The 24,989-nt window shown below is 36.9% G+C and overlaps 1 protein-coding gene across 1 annotated transcript; it reads right to left on the bottom strand.

The window, feature by feature from the left end:
• Positions 1–20,165: 20,165 nt before the first annotated feature.
• LOC125175284 (60S ribosomal protein L32-like) lies at positions 20,166–20,597 on the bottom strand. Its single transcript, XM_047875709.1, has one exon. It carries the CDS (start codon positions 20,571–20,573, stop codon positions 20,166–20,168), a length of 408 nt encoding a protein of 135 aa, XP_047731665.1. The 5' UTR covers positions 20,574–20,597.
• Between the last annotated feature and the right edge of the window lie 4,392 nt (positions 20,598–24,989).

The following is a 24,989-nucleotide window of genomic DNA, read 5'->3' as shown; positions in this document are numbered from 1 at the left end:
AAATTGCAAAATACAGAGATAAGGAAATAATCCTAAAAGCAAGGGAAAAGAACCCTAACCTACAAGGGAAGACAAATAAGGTTAGAAGTAGATCTCACCACAGAAACCTGGCAGGCCAGAAGGTAGTGGCATGATATATTCAACATGCTGAATGGGAAAAATATGCAGCCAAGAATACTTTATCCAACAAGGCTGGAGAACAGGAGAGATAAAGTGTTTCCAGACAAACGAAAACTAAAGGAGTTCATGACCACTAAAAGCAGCTCTGCAAGAAATATTAAAGGGGACTCTTTGGGTGCAAAAAAAAAGACCAAAAGCAACAAAGACTAGAAAGGAACAGAGAAAATCTCCAGAAACACTGACTTTACAGATAATACAGTGGCACTAATTAATACCTATTAATAACCACCCTGAATGTAAATGTACTAAATGCTCCATCAAAAGACATAGGGTACCAGAATGGAATAAAAAACAAGACCCATTTATATGCTTTCCTAGACAGACTCATTTTATACCTAACGACATCTCCAGATTGAAAGTGAGATTGAGAGCCATCTATTATAATATGGAGGTCAAAAAAAAAAAGCCAAAGTAGTCCTACTAATATCAGGCAAGTGACAAGAGATGAAGAAAGGCACTATGTCATAATAAAGGGGTCTATACAACAAGAAGATGTAACAACTGTAAATATTTATTCCCCCAACTTTGGATTAGCCAAATACATAAATCAATTAACAACTAACAAAGAGTCTCATTGATAATAATACAATAATAGTAGGAAACTTTAACACTCCATTCACAGCGATGAACAGATCATATAAGTGGAAAATCAAAGAGGAAACAATGGCTTTGAGTGATATACTGGACCAGATGGACTTAACAGATATATTCAGAACAATTATCTTAAAGCAACAGACTACACATTCTTCTCAAGGGCACATAGGACATTTTCTAGAATAGCCTACATACTGAGTCAAACAAATACAAAAAGAATGAGGTCATACCATGTATGATTTTTGACCAAAACACTACGAAACTTGAAGTCAACCACAAGAAAAGAAATTGGAAAGACCACCAATGCATGGAGGTTAAAGAACATCCATAGAATGAATGAGTTAACCAGGAAATTAAAGAAGAAATTAAAAACACATGGAAGCAAGTGAAAATGGAAACCTAACAGTCCAGAAACTTTGGGATGCAGCAAAGGCAGTCATAAGAGACAATGAATTTAGATTTATAGCAATACAGGACTACCTCAAGAAGCAAGAAAAGTCTCAAATACATAACCTAATGTTATACCTGAAGGAGTTAGAAATGGAACATCAAATAAGGTGTGAAGGTGGTACAAGAAGGGAAATAATAAAGATCAGAGCAAAAATAAATTATATAGACAAAACAAAACAGAACAGATCAACAAAACTAAGAGGATGTTATTTGAAAGAATTAATAACATTGATAGACCCATAGCCAGACTTACCAAAAGGAAAAAAGAAGGGACCCAAATAAATAAAATCATGAAAGAGGAAAGATCACAACACCAAAAATACAAATTATAAGAGAATATTATGAAAAATTATACGCCAACAAATTGGGCATTCTGGAGGAAATGGATAACTTCCTAGAAATATATAAACTACCAAACTGAAACTGGAAGAAATAGAAATTTTAAAGAGACCCATAATCAGCAAGGAAATTGAATCAGTCATCAAAAATCTCCCAATAAACAAAAGTCCAGGGCCAGATGGTTTCCCAGGGGAATTCTACCAGACATTTAAAGAAGAGTTATTTCCCATTCTTCTGAAACTATTCCAAAAAATAAAAAATGGAAGGAAAACTTCCAAATTCATTCTATGAGGCCAGCATTACCTTGATTGCAAAACCAAAGACCCCACTAAAAAGAATTAGAGGCAAATATCCCTATGGAACATGGGTGCAAAAATTCTCAAGATGATACTAGCAAATTGAATCCAACAGTACATTAAAAGAATTATTCACCACAAATGGGATTTATTCCTGGTATGCAGGGCTGGTTCAATATTTGCAAATACACCACATTAATAAAAGAAAGGATAAGAACCATATGATCCTCTCAATATATGCAGAAAAAGCATTTGACAAAATACAGCATCCACTCTTGATAAAAGCCCTCAGCAAAGTAAGGATAGAGGGAACATACCTCAACATCATAAAGGTCATATATGTAAGACTCACAGTTAATATCATCCTCAATAGGGAAAACTGAGAGCTTTACTTCTGCAGTCAGAACAAGTTAGGGATGACCACTCTCACCATTGTTATTTAACACAGTAATGGGAATTCTAGCCATAGCAATCAGAGAACAAAACGAAATAAATTGGCAAGGAAGAAGTCAAAGGTTCACTATTTGCAGATTAAATAATACTCTATGAGGAAAACCCAAAAGACTACAACAAGCAGGAAGATGGCGGCATAGGAGGATGCTGGGCTCACCTCGTCCTGCTGATCACTTAGATTCCATGCATATCTGCCTAAATAACCCAGAAAACTGCCAGAAGACTAGCAGAAGGGACTCTCCGGAGCCAAGCGTAGACAAGAGGACTATGGAAGAGGGTAGGAAGGGTGGAGAGGCGGTAGTGCTACACAGACTGGCAGGAGGGAGCGGGGATGGTGGAGGGGCAGCCCACCGTGCAAGGCAGAGCTCCTGAAGTCTACCTTGCAAAAACAGAGGGGCTGGACTGCATGAGTTCTGACAGCCAGCAGGACTAAACATCTGGAATGTTAAAAGTCAATAGCTCTGCTCTCTGAGAGCAGGGAGGGTGAGATGACACCGGGAGGGAGAGTTGTTGAGTCCCGGAAGACAGAGCTCAGCTCTGCAGGGTAAAAAAGGTGCTGGCAAGTGCCATATCCCTCTCCCATCCCCCAGACAAAATTCCAAAGGGAACAAGTTACCATCACCCAAATTGCTTGCACCATGCAAACACCCAACGCTGTGCTTCTGTGGATCCATCCCTCCGACAGGTCTGCCTCCCTCCCGGTGTTGCAGGGACCCTCCTTCAGGGGACCACCTATGGCAAAGCAAGCTAATCCTGCCCCTCCTGCCCCTGTGCACCTTGCATATCCACCCTGGCTAGTACACCAGATCCCATGGAAGCAGCACCACAAACCTGGCAGTGTGCAAGTAGCCCAGACAGGGGTCACACCACTCCACAGTCAGTCCTGCCCCTGGGAGATGGGAAGATAAGGTACACACCAGTCTGACTGTGGCCCCAGGGGTGGGCTGGGGCACACATCAGTTCTGACTGCAGCCCCGCCCACCAAAACAAGTTACTCCAGACAGCACAGGGGAAGTGCCCTGCAGTTTGGAGCCACCACAGGGACTACCCAAAATGATGAAACGGAAGAATTCTCCTCAAAAGAAACTCTAGGAAGTAGCGACAGCTAATGAATTGATTGAAAATGATTTAAGCAATATAATGGAACAAGAATTTAGAATGATAGTCATAAAATTAATCTCTGGGCTTGAAAAAAAGCATAGAGGACAGCAGAGAATCTATTGCTACAGAGATTAAGGGACTAAGAAATAGTCATGAGGAGCTAAAACATGCTATAAATGAGGTGCAAAATAAGATGGAGGCAGCCATAGCACGGATTGAAGAGGCAGAGGAGAGAATAGGTGAATTAGAAGATAAAATTATGGGAAAAGAGGAACCTGAGAAAAAAAGAGATAAAAAAAATCCAGGAGTATGAGGGGAGAATTAGAGAACTAAATGATGCAATCAAACAGAACAAATTCCAGAAGAAGAGGAGGAGAGAGAAAGGGGCTGAAGGTGTACTTGAATAAATCATAGCTAAGAACTTCCCTGATCTGGGGAAGGAAAAAGGCATTGAAATCCAAGAGACACAGAGAACTCCTTTCAGATGTAACTTGAATCTATCTTCTGCACAACATATCATAGTGAAACTGGAAAAATATAAGGATAAAGAGAAAATTCTGAAAGTAGCTAGGGATAATGGGCACTAACGTACAAAGATAGACACATAAGACTAGTGGCAGACCTATCTACTGAAACTTGGCAGGCCAGAAAGGAATGGCAGGAAATCTTCAGTGTGATGAATAGAAAAAATATGCTGCCAAGAATCCTTTATCCATCAAGTCTGTCATTCAGAATAGAAGGAGAGATAAAGGTCTTCCCAAAAAACAAAAACCGAAGGAATTCATCACCAGTAAACCAGCCCTAGAAGAGATCCTAAGGGGGATTCTGTGAGTGAAATGGTGCAAGGACCACAATGTACCAGAGATATCACTACAAGCATGAAACCTACAGAAATCACAATGACTCTATACCCATATCCTTCAATAATAACACTGAATGTAAATGGACTAAATGCTCCAACCAAAAGACATAGGGTATCATAATGGTTAAAAAAACAATACCCATCTATTTGCTGTCTACAAGAGACTCATTTTAGACCTGAGGACACCTTCAGATTGAAAGTGAGGGGATGGAGAACTATCTATCATGCTACTGGAAGTCAAAAGAAACCTGGAATAGCCATACTTACATCAGACGAACTAGACTTTAAATTAAAGGCTGTAACAAGAGATGAAGAAGGGCATTATATAATAATTACAGGGTCTATCCATCAGGAAGAGCTAACAATTATAAATGTCTATGTGCCGAATCCAGGAGCCCCCAAATATATAAAACAATCACAAACATAAACAACCTTATTGATAAGAATGTGGTAATTGCAGGGGACTTTAATACCCCACTTACAAGAATGGATAGATTATCCAGACACAGGATCAATAAAGAAACAAGGGCCCTGAATGATACATTGGATCAGATGGGCTTGACAGATATATTTAGATCTCTACATCCCAAACCAACAGAATATAATTTCTTCTCAAGTGCACATGGAACATTCTCCAAGATAGATCACATACTGGGTCACAAAACAACCCTTCATAAGTATAAAAGAATTGAGATCATACCATGCACACTTTCAGACCACAGTGCTATGACACTTGAAATCAACCACAGAAAAAGTCTGGAAAACCTCCAAAAGCATGGAGGTTAAAGAACACCCTACTAAAGAATGAATGGGTCAACCAGGCAATTAGAGAAGAAATTAAAAAAGATATATGGAAACAAATGAAAATAAAAATACAACAACCCAAATGCTTTGGGATGCAGTGAAGGCAGTCCTGAGAGGAAAATACATTGCAATCCAGGCCTATCTAAAGAAACAAGAAAAATCCCAAATACAAAATCTAACAGCACACCTAAAGGAAATAGAAGCAGAGCAGCAAAGGCAGCCTAAACCCAGTAGAAAAAGAGAAATAATAAAGATCAGAGCAGAAATAAACAATATAGAATCTAAAAAAACTGGAGAGCAGATCAATAAAACCAAGAGTTGGGTTTTTGATAAACTAAACAAAACTGATAAACCTCTAGCCAGGCTTCTCAAGAAGAAAAGGGAGATAGCCCAAATAGATAAAATCATGAATGAAAATGGAATTATTACAACCAATCCCTCAGAAATACAAGCAATTATCAGGGAATACTATGAAAGATTATATGCCAAAAAAACTGGACAACCTGGAAGAAATGGGCAAATTCCTAAGCACCCAAACACTTCCAAAGCTCAAACAGGAAGAAATAGAAAACTTGAGCAAACCCATAACCAGTGAAGAAATTGAATCAGTTATCAAAAATCTCCCAACAAATAAGAGTCCAGGACCAGATGGCTTCCCTGGGGAGTTCTACCAGACGTTTAAAGCAGAGATAATACCTATCCTTCTCAAGCTATTCCAAGAAATAGAAAGGGAAGGAAAACTTCCTGACTCATTCTATGAAGCCAGCATTACTTTGATTCCCAAACCAGACAGAGACCCAGCAAAAAAAGAGGACTATAGTCCAATATCCCTGATGAATATGGATGCAAAAATTCTCAATAAGATACTAGCAAATCAAATTCAACAGCATATAAAAAGAATTATTCACCATGATCAAGTGGGATTTATTCCTGGGCTGCAGGGATGGTTCAACATTTGCAAATCAATCAATGTGATACATCACATTAATAAAAGAAAAGATAAGAACCATATGATCCTGTCAATTGATGTAGAAAAAGCATTTGACAAAATTCAGCATCCTTTCTTAATAAAAATGCTCAAGAAAGTCAGGACAGAAGGAACATACTTAACATCATAAAGGCCATTTATGAAACGCCCACAGCTAATATCATCCTCAATGGGGAAAAACTGAGAGCTTTTTCCCTGAGATCAGGAACACGACAGGGATGTTCACTCTCACCGCTGTTATTTAAGATAGTGTTGGTAGTGCTAGTATCAGAAATCAGACAACAAAAGGAAATCAAAGGCATCAAAATTGGCAAAGATGAAGTTAAGCTTTCACTTTTTGCTGATGACATGATGTTATATATGGAAAATCTGATAGACTCCACCAAAAGTCTGCTTGAACTGACACATGAATTCAGCAAAGTCACAGGGTACAACATCAATGTACAGAAATCAGTTGCATTCTTATACACTAATAATGAAGCAACAGAAAGACAAATAAAGAAACTGATCCCATTCATAATTACACCAAGAAACATAAAATACCTAGGAATAAACCTAACCAAAGATGTAAAAGATCTGTATGCTGAAAACTACAGAAAGCTTATGAAGGAAATTAAAGAAGATACAAAGAAATGGGAAAACACTTTGTGCTCATGGATTGGAAAAATAAATATCGTTAAAATGTCAATACTACCCAAAGCTATCTACACATTCAATGCAATCCCAATCAAAATTGCACCAGCATTCTTCTCGAAGCTAGACCAAGCAATCCTAAAATTTATGGCACCACAAAAGACCCCGAATAGCTAAAGTAATATTGAAGCAGAAGACCAAAGCAGGAGGCATCACAATCCCAGACTTTAGCTTCTACTACAAAGCTGTCATCATCAAGACAGCATGGTATTGGCACCAAAACAGACACATAGACCAATGGAATAGAATAGAAACCCCAGAACTAGACCCACAAACGTATGGCCAACTCATCTTTGACAAAGCAGGAAAGAATATCCAATGGAAAAAAGACAGTCTCTTTAACAAATGGTGCTGGGAGAACTTGGCAGCAACATGCAGAAGAATGAAACTAGACCACTTTCTTACACCATTCACAAAAATAAACTCAAAATGGATAAAGGACCTGAATGTGAGACAGGAAACCATCAAAACCCTAGAGGATAAAGCAGGAAAAAACCTCTCTGACCTCAGCCACAGCTTGTCTTACTTGTCTTAGTTGACACATCTCCAAAGGCAAGGGAATTAAAAGCAAAAATGAACAATGGGACCTCATGAAGATAAAAAGCTTCTGCACTGCAAAGGAAACAATCGACAAAACTAAAAGGCAACCAACGGAATGGGAAAAGATATTTGCAAATGACATATCAGACAAAGGGCTAGTATCCAAAATCTATAAAGAGCTCACCAAACTCCACACCTGAAAAACAAATAATCCAGTGAAGAAATGGGCAGAAAACATGAATAGACACTTCTCTAAAGAAGACATCCAGATGGCCAACAGGAACATGAAAAGATGCTCAACGTCACTCTTCATCAGGGAAATACAAATCAAAACCACACTCAGATATCACCTCACACTGGTCAGGGTGGCCAAAATGAACAAATCAGGAGACTACAGATGCTGGAGAGGATGTGGAGAAACATGAACCCTCTTGCGCTGTTGCTGGGAATGCAAATTGGTGCAGCCACTCTGGAAAGCAGTGTGGAGGTTCCTCAAAAAGTTAAAAATAGACCTACCCTATGACCCAGCAATAGCACTGCTAGGAATTTACCCAAGGGATACAGGAGTGCTGATGCATAGGGGCACTTGTACCCCAATGTTTTTAGCAGTACTTTCAACAATAGCCAAATTATGAAAAGAGTCTGTCCATCAACTGATGAATGGATAAAGAAATTGTGGTTTATATACACAGTGGAATACTATGTGGCAATGAGAAAGAATGAAATATGGCCTTTTGTAGAAACGTGGATGGAACTGGAGAGTGTGATGCTAAGTGAAATAAGTCATACAGAGAAAGACAGATACCATATGCTTTCACTCTTATGTGGATCCTGAGAAACTTAACAGAAGACCATGGGGGAGGGGAAGGGGAAAGGAAAGTTGGACAGGGAGGGAGCCAAACCATAAGAGACTCTTAAAAACTGAAAATAAACTGAGGATTGATGGGGTTGGGAGGGAGGGGAGGATGGGTGATGGGCATTGAGGAGGGCCCCTGTTGGGATGAGCACTGGGTGTTGTATGGAAACTAATATGACAATAAATTTCATATAAATAAAAAAATAAAAATAACACAAAATATTACTAGAACCCATACACGAATTCAGCAATTGCAGAATATAAAATCAAAGTACAGAAATTTGTTTCATTTCTACACACTAATAATGAAGAAACAGAAAAAGAAATCATGGAACTAATCCTATTTACAACTGTACCAAAAACCATAAGATACCTAGAAATAAACCTAAACAAAGAGGTAAAAGATCTATACACTGAAAACTATGGAAAGCTTATGAAATAAACTGAAGATGACACAAAGAAATAGAAAAACATTCCATGCTCATAGGTTGGAAGAACAAATATTGTTAAAATGTCTATTTACCCAAGGCAACTTACACAATTAAGGCAATCCCTATCAAAATACCACCAGCAGGGTACCTGGGTGACTCAGGTGGTTAACTATCCAACACCTGGTTTAAGCTCAGGTTATGATCTCATGGTTTGTGGGTTTGAGCCCTGCATTAGCTCTGCACTGATAGTGCATGGCCTACTTGGGATTCTCTCTCTCCCTCTTTCTCTCCCCCTCCCCTGCTCACACAGGCATGCCTTCTCTCTCAGTCTCTCTCTCAAAATAAACTTTAAAAACAAAATATCACCAGCATTTTTCATAGGCCTAGAACAAACAATCCTAAAATTTGTATGGAACCACAAAACACCCTAAATAGCCAAAAAAATCTTGATAAAGAAAACAAGGCTGGAAGCATCAAAATTCCAGACTTCAAGCTATATTACAAAGTTATAGTTATCAAGATAGTGTATGGCAATGTCACAAAAACAGACACATAGATCAATGGAATAGAATAGAAAACCCAGATTTGGACCCACAACTATATCGTCAACTCATCTTCCACAAAGCAGGAAAAAACATCCAATGGAAAAAATTCTCTTCAACAAACAGTGTTGCGAAAACTGGACAGCAACATGAAGAATAAAACTGGACCACTTTATTACATTACACATAAAAATGAACTAAAAATGGATGAAAGACCTAAATATGAGACAGGAAACCATTAAAATCCTAGAGGAGAACATAGGCGGTAACGTCTTTGACTTCAGCTGTAGCAGCTTCTTACTAGACATGACTCCAGAGGCAAAGGAAACAAAAGCAAAAATGAATTATTGGGACTTCATCAAGATAAAAAGCTTCTAAAGGGAAGAAAATACTCAATAAAATGAAAGGGCAGGCTATAGAATGGGAGAAGATATTTGTAAATGACATATCTGATAAACGATTAGTATCCAAAATCTATATAGAATTTATCAGACTCAACACCCCAAAAATGAATTAATTCAGTTAAAAATTGGACAGAAGACATGAATAGAAGACATCCAAAGAAGACATTTAGATGGCTAATAGACACTCATGATCAGGGGAATATAAATCAAAACCAAGATGAAGTACCACTTCACACTTTTCAGAATGGCTAAAACTAACAACACAGGAAACACAGATGTTGGCAAGGATGTAGAAAAGAGGGAACCCTCTTACACTGTTGGTAGGATTGTAAAATGGTGCAGCCCATCTGGAAAACAGTATGGAGGTTTCTCAAAAAGTTAAAAATAAAACTACCCTACAACCTCGCAATTGCACTACTAGGTTTTTACCCAAAGGATACAAAAATATATTGATTTGAAGGGGCAGAGGCACTCTGATGTTCATAGCAGCATTATCAACCATAGCCAAATTATAGAAAGCCCAAATGTCCTTTGACTGATGAATGGATGAAGAACACATGGTATCTACACAATGGGATATTATTCAGCCATCAAAAAGAATGAAACCTTGCCATTTGCAATGATGTGGATGGAGCTAGAGTGTATCATATTAAGAAAAATCAGTCAGAGAAAGACAAATACCATATGATTTCACTCATGTGTGGATTTTAAGAAACAAATAGATGAATATAGTAGAGGGGAAAAAACATAGCAAAGCAAACCATGAGATTCTTGTTTTTTTAATGTTTATTTGTTTTTGAGAGAGACAGAGTGCAAGTGGGGGAGGGAAGAAAGAGAAGGAGACACAGAATATGAAGCATGTTCCAGGCTCTGAGCTATCAGCATAGAGTCTGAAGTGGGGCTGAAACCCACAAACTGTGAGATTGTGACCTGAGCTGAAGTTCAACATTTAACCGACTGAGCCGCCCACGTGCCCCAAGAGACTCTTAACTATAAAGAATAAACTCAGTGTTGATGGGGGGAGGTCAGTGGGGAGTGGGCTAAATGGGAGATGGGTATTAAGGAGCACACTTGTGTTGAGCACTGGTTTTGTATGTAAGTGATGAATCACTAAATGTTACTTCTGAAACCATATTATACTATATGTTAACTAGCTAGAATTTAAATAAAATTTGAAAAATATAATAAAAAATAACAAAGCCTCAGCTATCAGAGATGAATAAGGTTTTGAGATCTAATGTACAGCATGGTGACTATAGTTAATTATACTGTATTGTGTACTCAAACTTTGCCAAGAGAGTTCATCATAAATGTTCTCCTCCACACAAAGACAAAACTATGTGAGGAGATAACTAGATATGTTAATTGGCCTGATTGTGGTAATTATTTAACAATTATTTGTGTATCAAAACATCACATTGTATACCTTAAATATATACTATTTGTATTTGTCCAGCAAACCTCAATAAAGGTGAAAATAAAGAAACATAAACATCAAATAAGTAAATAAAATTGTATGGAACCACAAAAGGCCCCAAATAGCTAAAGAAATCTTAAGAAACAACCAAGTAGAAGGTATCACACTTCCTGATTTCAAGCTATACTAGAAAGCTATTGTAATAAAGACATATGGTACTTTCATAAAAATAGACAGGCCAGTGGAACAAAATCAAGAGTCCAGAAATAATCTCAAATAAGAATGGTTAACTAATATTTGACAAGAGGCCAAAAAAATTCAATGGAGATAAACAGTCTCTTCAATCAATGATGCTGGGATAACTGAATAATCATATGTAAAAGAATGAAACTGGGCCCGTATCTTACAACACTCATAAAAATTCACTCAAAATAAATTAAGGACTTAAATGTAAGATGTGGAAACATGAAACTGTAGAAGAAAACATAGGAATAAAGCTTTTTGACATGGATCTCAGTAATGTTTTTTCTTAATGACACCTAAAACACAAACAACAATATAAAAAATAAACAAGTGGGTATAGGAAGAAATTATCAAGAACACATGACCACTGGTTGGTGTGTGAGATGGACATGGGCAAAGGCTCTTTGCCCTTCCCCTGTCTTTGGAATGTGGGTTCTGCATGCCTTTCCCATTTCCAGGGGCTACCCTAAGGACAGAGCCTTGAGATAATGATACACTGTTGAGAGTATCTGGATTGTGTACTTGACTAAACCCAGTTATGGCCTCTTTATAAACTTTTAGTGTGAGTGGGAAGGGGGATCCACTTGTATTGCTGCCACACCAGACAAGCCTTGTGTGTAAATTCCCTTTGCTTGTTAAACTTGCCAACTATCAATCTGGAATTGTCTGCCTCTTTGGTTTCTCCCTGCCCTCTGAGAATGGGGGCCAGTTTCAGATTACAGCTGGGAAGGTCCTAAAGGGGTTACAAACCTTCAGTAGGACTACAGCAAACTAAAAAAAAACAAAACTTCTGCACCCCAAAAGAAACTACTAACAAAGTGAAAAGACAACCTCTGGAACAGGAAAATATATTTATAAACCATTATAAACCATACATATGATAAGGGGTTAATATTTCAAAACATATAAAGAACTTCTACAACTCAATAGCAAAAAGAAATCCAATTTAAAAATGGGCAAATGACCTCAATAGGCGTTTCTCTAAAGAAGACATGCAGAAGGCCAACAGGTGTATGAATAGATGCTCAACATCACTAGTCTTTAGGGAAATGCAAATTAAAACCACAATGAGCTATTTCTTCATGCCTATTTATCAAAAAATAAGAGATAAATGCTGGCATGGATGTGGAGAAAAGGGAACACTTGTGTATTGTTGGTAGGGATATAAATTGGTACAGCCACTATGTAAAACAGTATGGAAGAGTCTGAAAAAATTAAAAATAAAATTACTGTATGACCCAGCAAGTCCATTTCTGGAAATAAATCCAAAGAAAATTAAAACACTAACTTATAAGGTATCTACTCTGTCATGTTCATAGCAGCAGTATTTACAACAGCCAAGATATAGAAAGAACCTAAGTGTCCATTGGTGAATGGATATATATATATACACATATGTATATGTATACACACACACACACACACACACACACACACACACACACTGAAATTTTATTCAGCCATTAAAACAAACAAGGAAATCCTGCCATTTGTGACAGCACGGATGGACCTTACCTTACCATTACATTAAGTAAAATAAGTCAAAGAAAGACAAACACTGTATGCTCTCATATATAGAATCTAAAAACAAATGAGCAACAAAAAACTTTGAAAAAGAGATCAGACTTGTGCCTACCAGGAGCAGAGTGTGTGTGGAAGGGAGGAGGAATTGAAGGAAGGTGATCCAAAGATACAGACTTCCAGGTATAAGATAAATAAGTACTAGAAATGTAAGGTAGACATGATGACTACAGTTAACATTTTTATATGATGTACAAGAAAAATGTTAAGAGTATATCCTAAAAGTTTTCATCACAAGGATAATTTATTTTTTTTTCTTTTCTTTTTATTGTATCTATATAAGACAATGGATGTTAGCTGAACCTATTGTAATGATTTCACAATAAATAAAGCAAACCATTATGCTGTCTTGTAGGCAGACATTCCTGAGGAGTATCCTCTGATATCTAAACAATGCAGTTTTCCACGATAGCACAATTTTTTCCTATGTACCCTTTAATTAAACTTCACTTTTGAGTAGAAGAACTAGATGTATGGCAGAAATTAGTAACGAATTCCTTAGCACAATCAGTGCATTGTTCTTGGAGAATCCCTAACTTTTACTTCTTCAGACCTCAAGCTCTCATGCTAACGGTACACCCAGCAGGCTTTCCCCTTCCGTGATTGTTTCCTATCACCACAAATGACATTGTTAATTCAATCCAAATTAATCCTTCATATATTTTATGAAGTAGAACACATTTTACTAAATTTATTTATTTATTTATTTTTTTACAGAAAATGAAACTAAGACACAAAGATCTGTGAGTAATCTGATATGGGGTACAGTGCATGACTAGACCTTCATATCAGAGAGTTCCAACTTACACTTTCTTTCCCTTAAAACAGGCAGTTGCATTTATGCCCATGATCCCATTTCAAGGCCAGTATCTGTCTAAACACATTTTTATGGCAAAATTTAGAAGAATTTTGAAGTAAAAACCAAACCAAGCACCTCTCCCCTGATAAAAGAACACGGGTCCTGAAGAAAGGTGTCAAATATTAGCTAATACTTATTACCTATTTGACAGTGTGTGTTGCATTATAATTTTGAGTATTGGATGTATGCTTGGTCATGGTAAGTCATCTTCCTTCTCTGCCTTAGTTTATTGATTTTTGATGTCTAATCATTAGGGTTTATGTCACTGCCTATTTGTACACCCATCAGATATTTCACTAAAACAGAGGATATATTTTTTTAATCTGCAGTTCTCTATTAATTATGCAGAAATTAGGGAAAGAGATTTCATTTTGAGAATCTGACTAGAAACTATATTTTCTTCCTTTTTGATGTATCATCTTTTGGATACTAGCTCTCACCCAAGGCATTGGAGAGACAGTCTCCTTCTAATCACATTAGGTGATTGGTACCTAGGTTCCTACCAGCCCAGTAGGTTGCTGGGTAGCTTTCATTCTTGCCTACTGCTTCCCTCACAGATTGCTGCTTTTGTGAAGAGCTTTTCTCACTTTTTTTTTCTTGAGAGAGTGTAAACATTATGGTTTACTTTTCCACTCCAAATGTCATGTTGTAGTGAAGTTATTAGAATCATTTTTCCCCCTAATATGCACACATGAGAGGTCATTAACAGTTTCATGTAGAACTTCACTGCAGGCTGATCCTCATTAAGAATCATTTTGCAGGACTCATTGCTTGACATAATTTAGTGTTGGATCAGCAGAGCTGGAGTTCATTTCTCAACAAAGAAGTTACATTTTAACCACCATCATCATTGCATACAATGTGTATATATTTTTAAATGTTTATTTATTTTGAAAGGGAGAGAGAGAGAGAGAGAGAGAGAAGAAGGTATACAGACAGAGAGACAGAGTCCCAAGCTAAGCATGGAGCCATATGCAGGGCTCAATCTTGTGACCATGAGATCATGACCTGAGCCCAAATCAAGAGATGCACACTTAACTGACTGAGCCAACCAGGCACCCCTATGATGTATTTTTATTGTATATTTATTATACCTACTAGATGTAAAATTCTCAGTTGGGCACTGGGAAGGATATAAAAGTTTATAATGAACTTACAGTAAAATAATGGAGATGTGTTCAGAAATTACTGTAATATAAGGCAGCATGTTTTACAGTACAAGAGTACTGTTACCACTAAGTACTATGGGGTTCTGGGAAGAGAGAGTTCATACTTTATTTCACATGATTTGGGTTGGGCTTTGAAGGATGAGAGAGATTTTGAGAGTCAGAGATAATATCATAAGTAGACGCATAACATTAGTTAGAATTGATGAAACCCAAAAGATGTCAAAAGAAATGGAAGTCATTCATTTACTTGTAGGGTAGATTGTATCTAGGAGGATAGGATAGTGTGTTTCTAAAACAGACAAAGGGGAGACAGGGAGGAACTTCAGTAATCTATTGAGAATTTATACTTTTCAACATAAGCAATGGGGTGTCACTGAAACATTTAAGCAAGATATTGGTAATGTGATATTATTTTAGAAGGGTTCATTTTTGGCATTGGACAAGATGAGGCTGTGAAGGGTTGGCATAAGAATAGAGCAAGGGAGTCCGAGGAGGGAGGGTTTTGATTGGTTTGTATGTAAAATCAGGTAAAAAGTGAAAGATTGATTTGGATGAACATATGTTTGATTTCATATGTCAGGAAGAAGTATGGCAGAAATAGAAAAGTCAAGGAAAAGGACACATGGAAAGTAAATAAAATTAATTTAAGACCTGCTGAAATGGAGTATCATAGGACATCTATACCAATGTATATATCTAGGAATATAATCAGAATCTAGGTGGCAGGAAGGGTTAATAATAAATATTTGGAAATCTTCAGTATATAACTTAAGGTTGAATTTATGAGACCCTATTAAATTACTTAGTAACATACATTTGTGCACATTTACACACACATTGTCTTCTAAGCTCCAAATTCAACTCTTCACATTAAAATAATACCTCATTCATCTGAACTACTCAAATAAGAATTTGTGATCATTTGAAAGCAGCTATGCCATCTGTGAAAAACATAACTTGCCAAGTAAATCCACAGGGTAATCAAATTTGTAGATTGGGGAAAGGAATAGTAAGCCACTCAGGAGAACAAATTGTTTTCAAATATTTAAATGTGTTAGAGGAAAGCAGTCATTACAAAAAAAAGGAAGAATCACATATCTTCTTTAATAGATTGCAAACGTCCAGAGGTCAAGAACAACATTTTATATGTAGATCTGGCATACTGATTAAAATACCTTGAGTATTAGAAAATATTTGTTGACTGAAGAAATAATTGGCTATGCTATTTCAACTACTCCTCCCAACATATGCAGTAGTGGTTGGTAGCAAAACCTGCAGAGTTTGTCAGACACGGGACGGAGCACTGGCTATAGCACTTACCACGTACGTGAAAAAATAAACATGTAATTAGAGGAATAGCTATTCCATAGGTTTATAATGAGGGATAAATAAAATAATGCATATGAAGAAAGTAATGAAAAAAATAGTTTAGTCTCAGTAAGTCTAAGATGAAAACTCAATTTGATAATGTATATTTACAAAATTTTTTTTTACATTTATTTTTGAGAAACAGAGTGAGACAAATTACGAGCGGGGGAGGGACAGAGAGAGAAGGAGACACAGAGTCCAAAGCAGACTTTAGGCTCTGAGCAAGCGGTCAGCACAGAGCCTGATGTGGGGCTAGAACAAACGAACTGTGAGATAATGACCTGAGCCAAAGTCAGACGCTCAACCCAATGAGCCACGCAGACACCCTTGATAATGTATATTAATAGAAAGTCACCATTCCTGTTACTCTAGACTCATTCTACTCCTAAAGAGGATGTAGATAGCTATGCATTCATTAGGTTACAATTTGCTGATTGGCTTAACGCTATCATTCAGTGGAGCTTCCACTATTCTGGCACCCACAGGTGGCTAAATTTTGGCATGCTTTCTCTTTTTAAGGAGAGTCTGGAGAACAAAGTCAGCTTTAGAGGCACCTTCACTTTCAGATCTGTCCCTCAGTAAGGACACCTAAGGTCAAAGTCCAGGATAGCTTCATTCCAGGTATGGGTGAGGGTCATTTTCTTTAGATATGATGTTCATGAGCTGGCTTCCAAAAGGCTGTTATACTCTGCTTGGACTTTGCGCCACTAGAATTGCAGGAGTTTAGTTTAATATTACTACGGAATGAGAGGATTTTTAAAAGAGGCTCTCATACCACTGTCAGTTCCAAGTCTGTGAGTTGACTCTGGTCTGAGTAAAAGAAGCCCACCTATTTGTCTAGTCAAGACATAAGAGACGATATAGCATTTGTGGCCAGATTTCATAGTCATATACAATTAAAAGGGGGAGAATAGAGAAGTTAACATGATTTCACTTAATCAGGAATTTGAGATATTTTATCTCTTCCAATCTGTGTTATATATTTATATATTCATTGGTTCCCTTTGCAATATAGTACTTTGTTAGTTTAGTTTCTGTAATGATGTGTATACAAAACCAGATAAACTATCTATAGTAGGAATTCATAATTTATCTATAATATTGTGTGTTCCATAAATATTTATTGAGTATATTCTCTCTGTAAGTCAATATGCTGAGAATTCTGAAGCAAGCCAAAAGGAATTTGATATGCATTGCCCTTATGAAATTTTAAGTATAAATTGAAAGAAAGTCACATAAATAATACACTAAGATGAGGGTAAATAATATTTTGAAATGTGAGAATGATGATTACATTAGCATAAAAATAGATTCCATAGCTCCTTGAAATAGAAGGTTAAGTATTCATTTATAGACACATGTAGGTGGGAATATTTAATAATCAGTTGGAATTACAAGGCTGAAATTGTGAGAAAGGTCAGTGTTAGAGCACAGCAAGCTATGGAGTATATAACTCCAAAGTAAACAAATCCATGACAGTAAAAACTTTAAAGAAGACTTTTTCTTGGATAGGAGTGTAATATACTTTTTAAACAAGGTCTTACATTATTCTTTGGCAATTCATTCCTTGAAAAACTATTTATTGAGCATTTACTGTGTGTCAGGTAATGTGTGATATTGTGATGAACAAAATAATCTATAATCCTGTCCTCAGGGAGTTAACAGTCTAATAAATGACACAAAAAAATAAGCAAGTGAAAAAATATGCATATTATATGGAGATAAGAACTTTGAAGAAAAATAAAGCAATGTAAGACAGAGAACACTTGAAATTGGGGAGGAGGATTTCTAGTTTGTATAGAAATTTGCTGAAAAAAATTACAAAGCTTGAAAGGTGTGAAACATGTGAATACCTAGAGAAAGAACTTTTCTAGAAGAGAGGATAAGGCATATAAAGTCCCTGAGGTGGAGACATGTGTGGAATGATCCTGTTTAAAAAAATACCAAGAAGGCTAATGCAACTGAAATACAGTCATCAGGTGGAGAGGAGTGAATGCTGAGAGGGCTATACTAGGTGGAAATATACTGTAAGAATGTTGACTCTTTCTCTGAGCGACATATCATTTTGAGCCAAGGATGAGTAGCATGATCTGATTATAGTCTTACTGTGTGTACACTGAAATCAAGGAGACAAAAGACAAGGCAAGGAGAGGAGATAAAAGTTGATGGCAATAACTCAGGCACAAGATAAGGATGGCCTGGCCCAGCCTGTTAATACACAAGTGGCTAAAAATAATGGTTCAAGGTACATTTTGAAGGTTAAACAAGTTGAATTTGCTGATTTATTGAGCATGTGGTTTGAGTGAGAGTCAGGATTTTTTTCTCCAGGCAACTGGAATACGCGGGGCTACTGTTTATGAAGATGGGAAAGAAAACACATTTTGGGAAACATTTAGAGTTTTGTTTTGAAGATTTTAAGTTTGAGATGCCTACTTTATATCCATGTAAATATGTCAAAAGTCAGTTTAGTATTTGTCTGGATGAAAGTCAAGTCTAGAGATACAAATGTGATAGCTGTCAGAGTATAGAGGGTATTTAAAGCCTTGAGATTTTAGGACTATAAAGACAGTGGGAATAAATAGTAAACGAAGCATCCATGTAGTGGATGAGGGATCCCAGGTATCTCCGATGTTTACAGAATTTGAACAGGAAATTTGAAACTTAGTTTCAAATACTAACTAACATTAGTTAGTAAGGAGGAAAACCTGGAGAAAGCAGTGATTTAAAATGTGAGTAAAGTTGTGTGTGTGTGTGTGTGTGTGTGTGTGTGTGTGTGTGTGTGTTTAATGGAGAAACGATTGACCTGTTGTATCAAATAATGCCCATAGTCCAATTAAAATGAAGATTAGGAACGGACCATGGGAGTTGGTATTGGTAAAGTTAATGATGATTTGACCATTAAGTGGGCATGAATGAGTTCAGCTAAGAAAGAGTGGGAGGAGTGTGATACAAGGCATAGAATTTCCCAAAATGATACTCTGTGCTCATTCAGGGTTGCCTGCTGTACTGAAAGAATGTCAGTACTTTCTCCAACAGGGGGACTTTATCATCCAGTAAGCCCCAAGTACAATTCCACAAATAACCAAGATTCAAATCCAATCACACCAAAGTTGTCTATTTCCCCACAAATAAGGAAACTTTCTTAAATCAGAAGATAAAATAGAACATAATGTTTATCCACTGAAACACAGATCTATCCTGTTGACAAGAAAACTGAGTCAGGTTCCTGCATGGCTCTATGGAATGATTGGTGCATGATGAAAAGTTGCCTCCTTTCTTTTGCTGAACTCAATCTTGTAAGTTTCCCTTTCCTCAATAAAACCTATTCCTTAACCCATACTGTGTGATGTAGAATCTGTCTTACTCTCTGCAGAATAAAAGTATATGACAGATTTTTTTGAAAAATGCTATAATATTCTTTTCCCTGAATCCATGTTTCTTTGAAATGTAATTTTTCAGGTCTTTCCATAAAGATGTGGAAACTTTTCTACTCCTTGATTCTGGGCTTGTTTTGACCAGTAGAATGTGGCAAAAAGTGACATTGTGCCATTTTTTTTTCAGTTTTATTTATTTGAGAGACACAGAGACAGTCCAAGGGAGGAAAGAGCAGAAAGAGAGGAAGAGAGAATCTCAAGCAGGCTCCATGCTGCCAGTGCAGAGCCTGAGGTGGGGCTCAAACTCACAAAACCGTGAGATCATGACCTGAGCCAAAACCAAGAGTCAGTTGCTTAACTGAGACATCCAGGTGCTCCAACACTGTGCCACTTTTGATGATACATCTCAAGAGGTATGGCACACTTTGGCTTGTTATTCAAGTATCTTGTACAAATAAGGCCATTCTGGATATGCCAGATTTATCAGCTTACTGAAGAAGTATGAATGAGCCCAATGAAGATCAGCAAAAATGCCCAGATGATGGTAGGCTTATGATAAAAACAAATTTTTTTTTTTAGTTTTGTGGTTTTATTAACAAATATGATATGCACATAAGCTGTCTATTCATTTTCTTCACTGTGCAGTCTGGCATTGGGATTCGTGACTCTGATGGTCAGCTGGGCTGCCCTTTCCACAATGGTTTTACAGTTCTTGGAGGAGACATTGTGAGCATCCTCTGCACAGTAAGATTTGTTGCACATCAGCAGCACCTCAAGCTCCTTGACATTGTGGACTAGGAACTTCCGGAAGCCACCAGGCAGCATGTGCTTTGTTTTCTTGTTGCTCCTGTAACCAATGTTGAGCATCAAGATCTGGCCCTTGAATCTTCTGCACACCCTATTGTCAATGCCTCTGGGTTTCTGCCAGTTGCGCTTAATTTTGACATATTGGTCTGACTGGTGCCAGATGAACTTCTTGGTACTCTTTTTAACAATCTTGGGCTTCACCAGAGATCTGAGGGCAGCCATGAAGCCAAGTTATAGATGGCTGCCCAAAACAAATTCTCTTTTACGACACTAAGTTATAGTCTGGTTTGTTACACAGCAGTAGCTAACTCTTATAGAGAGCAGATAGAAAATGTCTTTGAGCTTTCCATAAAGGGATAAAGAGAAATGGAGCAGTAGTTAAAGAAAGTTATGAGAGCAATATTTTTTTTAAATCTTGGCATAAATTAAAATTTACTTTATATACTATTGTAAAATGAAAGGGAAAAATAATTTAGAATACAGAACCATTAGAATGTAAATTCCATAACCATTAGAATGTAAATTTTTGAGGTTTCTTTTATTCACAGTTTTTATCTCCAGTGTCTAAAACAGTGTTTTGCATATTACAAATGCTAAATAATATTTTTTAAAATAATCAGTGAATACAGGAAAATATATGGGCACATCTCTGTATGAATGATCTAATAGTATTTTAAATTCTGTATATTTAATACCCAAACTCCTATGGTTATCCACAAAATCTTGTTCTTCTCAGAATTATACTCATGAGTTTCATTTCTATTCACTTATTTATCTATATTTGTGAGGTAAGTTGTACATGCCAGATGCTGGCTTAATTGCTGGGAATGCCTCAGAGACCCTAAGAAACAAGGCCAATTCTTTCAGGAAGCTTGCCATCTTACAGTAGAAGAGAAATAAAAGCAGAAAAATAAAATCAGAAGTATTTAATTAGCTACAATTGTGACAATGTAAAAACTCGTAAGTTATTTAACAAGGGTTCTATAAAAGGAATTATTATTCTTCAGTTGAATTAACCAGAAATTTAAGAAAACCTTCTGTCCCTCTTTTCTCTCTTCTCCTATGCTCAATGAAATCAGTATAGATTCTCAACTCTTTCTTAAATGTCCATTTTCACTGCTTGGTATCAGGGACCAGATCTCAATATATGTTTCTTGAACTATTTCAAAAGCTTTCCAATAATCTTTATCTTTCTCTCATTTGTATCAAGTATATCCTGTGCGAAAATCCACAAAAAATAAAGTTTCTCTGTATAGTTCTTTAACATCTAGCCCCAAACTAATTTTCCAAACTTTTTAAATGCATTCCTTTACTTCTAGCTTAAGTTGATTCATAAACCCATATTCCAACACAGTCGCTCATTTTCGAACTTAAATTGACTTAGAATATTCATTCAGTATTTGCAAGATCTATGCCTTTTGTGAGTGTGGTTCCTCTTCCTCAAAACTGCTTAATCTATTCTTTTAACTATTGAAATTGTCTGAATTCTTTAATAGACTAATATAATCCTATCATTTCCATGCTATCCATATTGACCTTGTTATTTTATAATTGCTAAGCATTTTCTCTGAACTTATTTTTAATTCTTGAGTATAAAATGTGTCATGCTTTACTTTGTATTGGATTTTAATATTTTCAATTGCATTTCAAGCACTATGTTTTGTGTTATTCATTGGCAAAAATTACACTTTGATTGTATTTGAGAATACCTATTCTGTTCCACTGTGCTTACTAGATGTCCAACAGCTAGGTCCAATTTATTGATTTTAGAATGCCCTGTCAATTATAATTTCTTAACTAGGACTCAATTGTCCTAATCCAGAAGTTTGTAGGTATTCATAAATCATAATAGGTAACTTAAAAATATTAACTAATTCCAATTTTATTAATAAGGACAAAGGAAGTAGGTGATACAGTCTACAGAAGACAACTTTGAGTACACAGACAGATAATGTATTAGCCCTGTGTTGGGGATGCAGGGAGAGTGAGGAGTAGATATGTCAAACAGAAAATACTGTATTATTTTAAAGGGTCAGAAATTACAGCAATATTTCCAGATCTTTCCCCACTGTTGACAAAGTATAATTGATCTCATTTAGGTATATATGCATTTCTACAAATAGTATTTTCCCATGTGTCTGAAATTGTAAGCAGTAATTATATCTAAGATAAAAGGAGACCCCATATTTCTTTGTAACTTATAAGGGTGAGGGGAGAATGAGAAATCTAAGCCATTTTCTTTAGAAGATGAGTGGAAACAGGAACAGTAACGCTAAGGATGGATATTTTAAACAGGCAATGCTACTCTGTTAGAGTCATGGCTGTAATTTACAATCTCTGACATCACTTCACTAGTATGCAAATATTAGCATTTTATCTGATTAATATTACTCTTACATCAAAGGCTGTTTCTGCATCTGTAACAGGACAGCTGAATGTGGCCAGAAAGAACACTGTACTGTTTTGATTTTTTATTCCATTTTAAATTCAAGACAGTTCATCTTTAGTGCTGCTGCGCAGTCCTGCCACATTTCTCTCTTTTAATTCATCTCACCTTCTAAAATTTGACTGTTTCCAGGCTAAGTCTTGGTATCTATTCTCTTCTTTACTTACACATGACCTTTTATTATGTCATTCCATCTTGTGCCTTTAAATCTTTTGTTTCTGCTGATATGCATATTTTCATATCCAGTTCAAACCTGTTTCCTGACCTACCAACTTCTATACAACTGCCTGTTCAGTATCTTCATCTGTACATCTATTAAGCACCTCACATCCAACATGTCTAAACATGTCTCCCCAAGTGTATTTTTTTTAATTTTTTTAGTGTTTATTTAAAAAAAATTTTTTTTAATGTTTTACTTATTTTTGACAGAGAGAGAGAGACAGAGCATGAGCGGGGGAGGGTCAGAGAGAGAGGGAGACACAGAATCCGAAGCAGGCTCCAGGCTCTGAGCCATCAGCACAGAGCCCGAAGCAGGGCTCGAACTCACAGACCGCGAGATCATGACCTGAGCCAAAGTCAGATGCTTAACTGACTGAACCACCCAGGTGCCCCTCCCCAAGTCTATTTCTTCTACAACCATCTCTACACTGTAAAATAAACTCATTCCAGTTGATCAGATCAAAAATACTTCCCTCGTTTTTCTTTTTGATTACATCCTATGTCAGCAAATCTGTTAGCACTACTTTCAAAACATACACATAATCAAACTGTCTTATGTCTGTAACTGTAAACTGTAAACTGTAGCATGGCATTGTTATCATCATTGTCCTAGCCAACATCTGCTCTTTCCTCAAATTATTTCCATTACCCCAAGTGCTTGAAACAGTTATAAATCTATTTTATCTCAGCTCCAAATCTACTCTTTGGTACCTAATCTGTGATAATACACTTGTTTTCTTTTCCTTTTTTTTTTTTTTTTTGCATTTCTCCTTTATAGTGAACATAAGACTAAGCTCTATCAGTCGAGAATGTTGGAGGGATGCTATAGAAGAAAATGGGCTTTCCCCCCACCCCCTGATTCTCGTGTATTGTGTTTTTGGAAAATACTACTGTCACATGCTTTGCCAGTGGTGTGGGAGTATGAAAATATTTGGTGGTGCTGTTTCCAGCCATGGACCTAGGATGCTTTTTTCTGTGTTGACTGCCTTCCTGGTACCCTTCCAATATGGAGGCTGCATGTTCCTGGCCTCACACCCACAATTGCTCTCGGACTCCCTCTGCATGTCTGCTTACCAGTCCTAATTTACTTGTGCCCCAGAGGGGTTTTTCTTGCTTGCCCAGTGATGATGAAACAGTCCTGTTCCTAAGTTCCAATGAACTTCTTGACTATACAACAGGCTACAGAGGTCCAACTTGCATTTGAGTGGAGGGGGGCCTCCTTATAAGTTTGTTCTTCCTTAGGTCTGCTGCCTTAGCCCTTACCCTTTAGAGTTCTCTTTACCTCATATTTACTCTTCTATCATTGATTCAGAGGTAATTTTTATATTAAATTTACACTGTTCAATTAACTGTGTCCTTTCAATCTCCTCTTTGGACCCAAACTGATAACATTGCTCTCCCTGCTAGTTTTGTCCTACAGTCTCTTTAATTTACAGTAGTCACAGAGATTCTCTGAAAATTCAGACTTCAGATTATGTCATTCCCTAGATCCAAGCATGCCGATAAAGTCCTATTTCATACAGAATATAACTCAAAGAGTCATTTATTATTTGGCATCTACTCTTACTCTCTCTGGTGCACGGACTTCCTTGCTTTTTCTTGAAAACAACATACCAAGATGTTTTTATTTCAACATCAATGACCTTGCTATTTGCCTAACCTTTTGCCCAAGTGTGCACATGTCTCAGTACTTCATTTCCTCTAGTTCTTTTCTCAAAGTTATTTTCTCTGAGAGGCTTTTCCTGGATACTTGATATAAAACACCAAGTACCCCCCACCTCCATCCTGTACCAATCCAGCACACTGTCTCTCTGACCTTGATTTTCTTCATGATATTTTGGGCTATATTAAAAAAAACACTGGTTTTCAACAAAAATGCCAGGTAGAGATTTTGTTTTCTTTACTACTATTTCTTCAGCATCTAAATAATTCCTGACACATACAGGTGCTCAACACATATTTGTTGATGAGTG

The sequence above is a fragment of the Prionailurus viverrinus genome, chromosome C2 (assembly GCF_022837055.1).
Source record: "Prionailurus viverrinus isolate Anna chromosome C2, UM_Priviv_1.0, whole genome shotgun sequence".
In the NCBI taxonomy this organism is placed as follows: Eukaryota; Metazoa; Chordata; class Mammalia; order Carnivora; family Felidae; genus Prionailurus; species Prionailurus viverrinus.
Note: the sequence above shows the minus strand (reverse complement) of the source record. Positions and strands in the feature narration are given on the sequence as shown.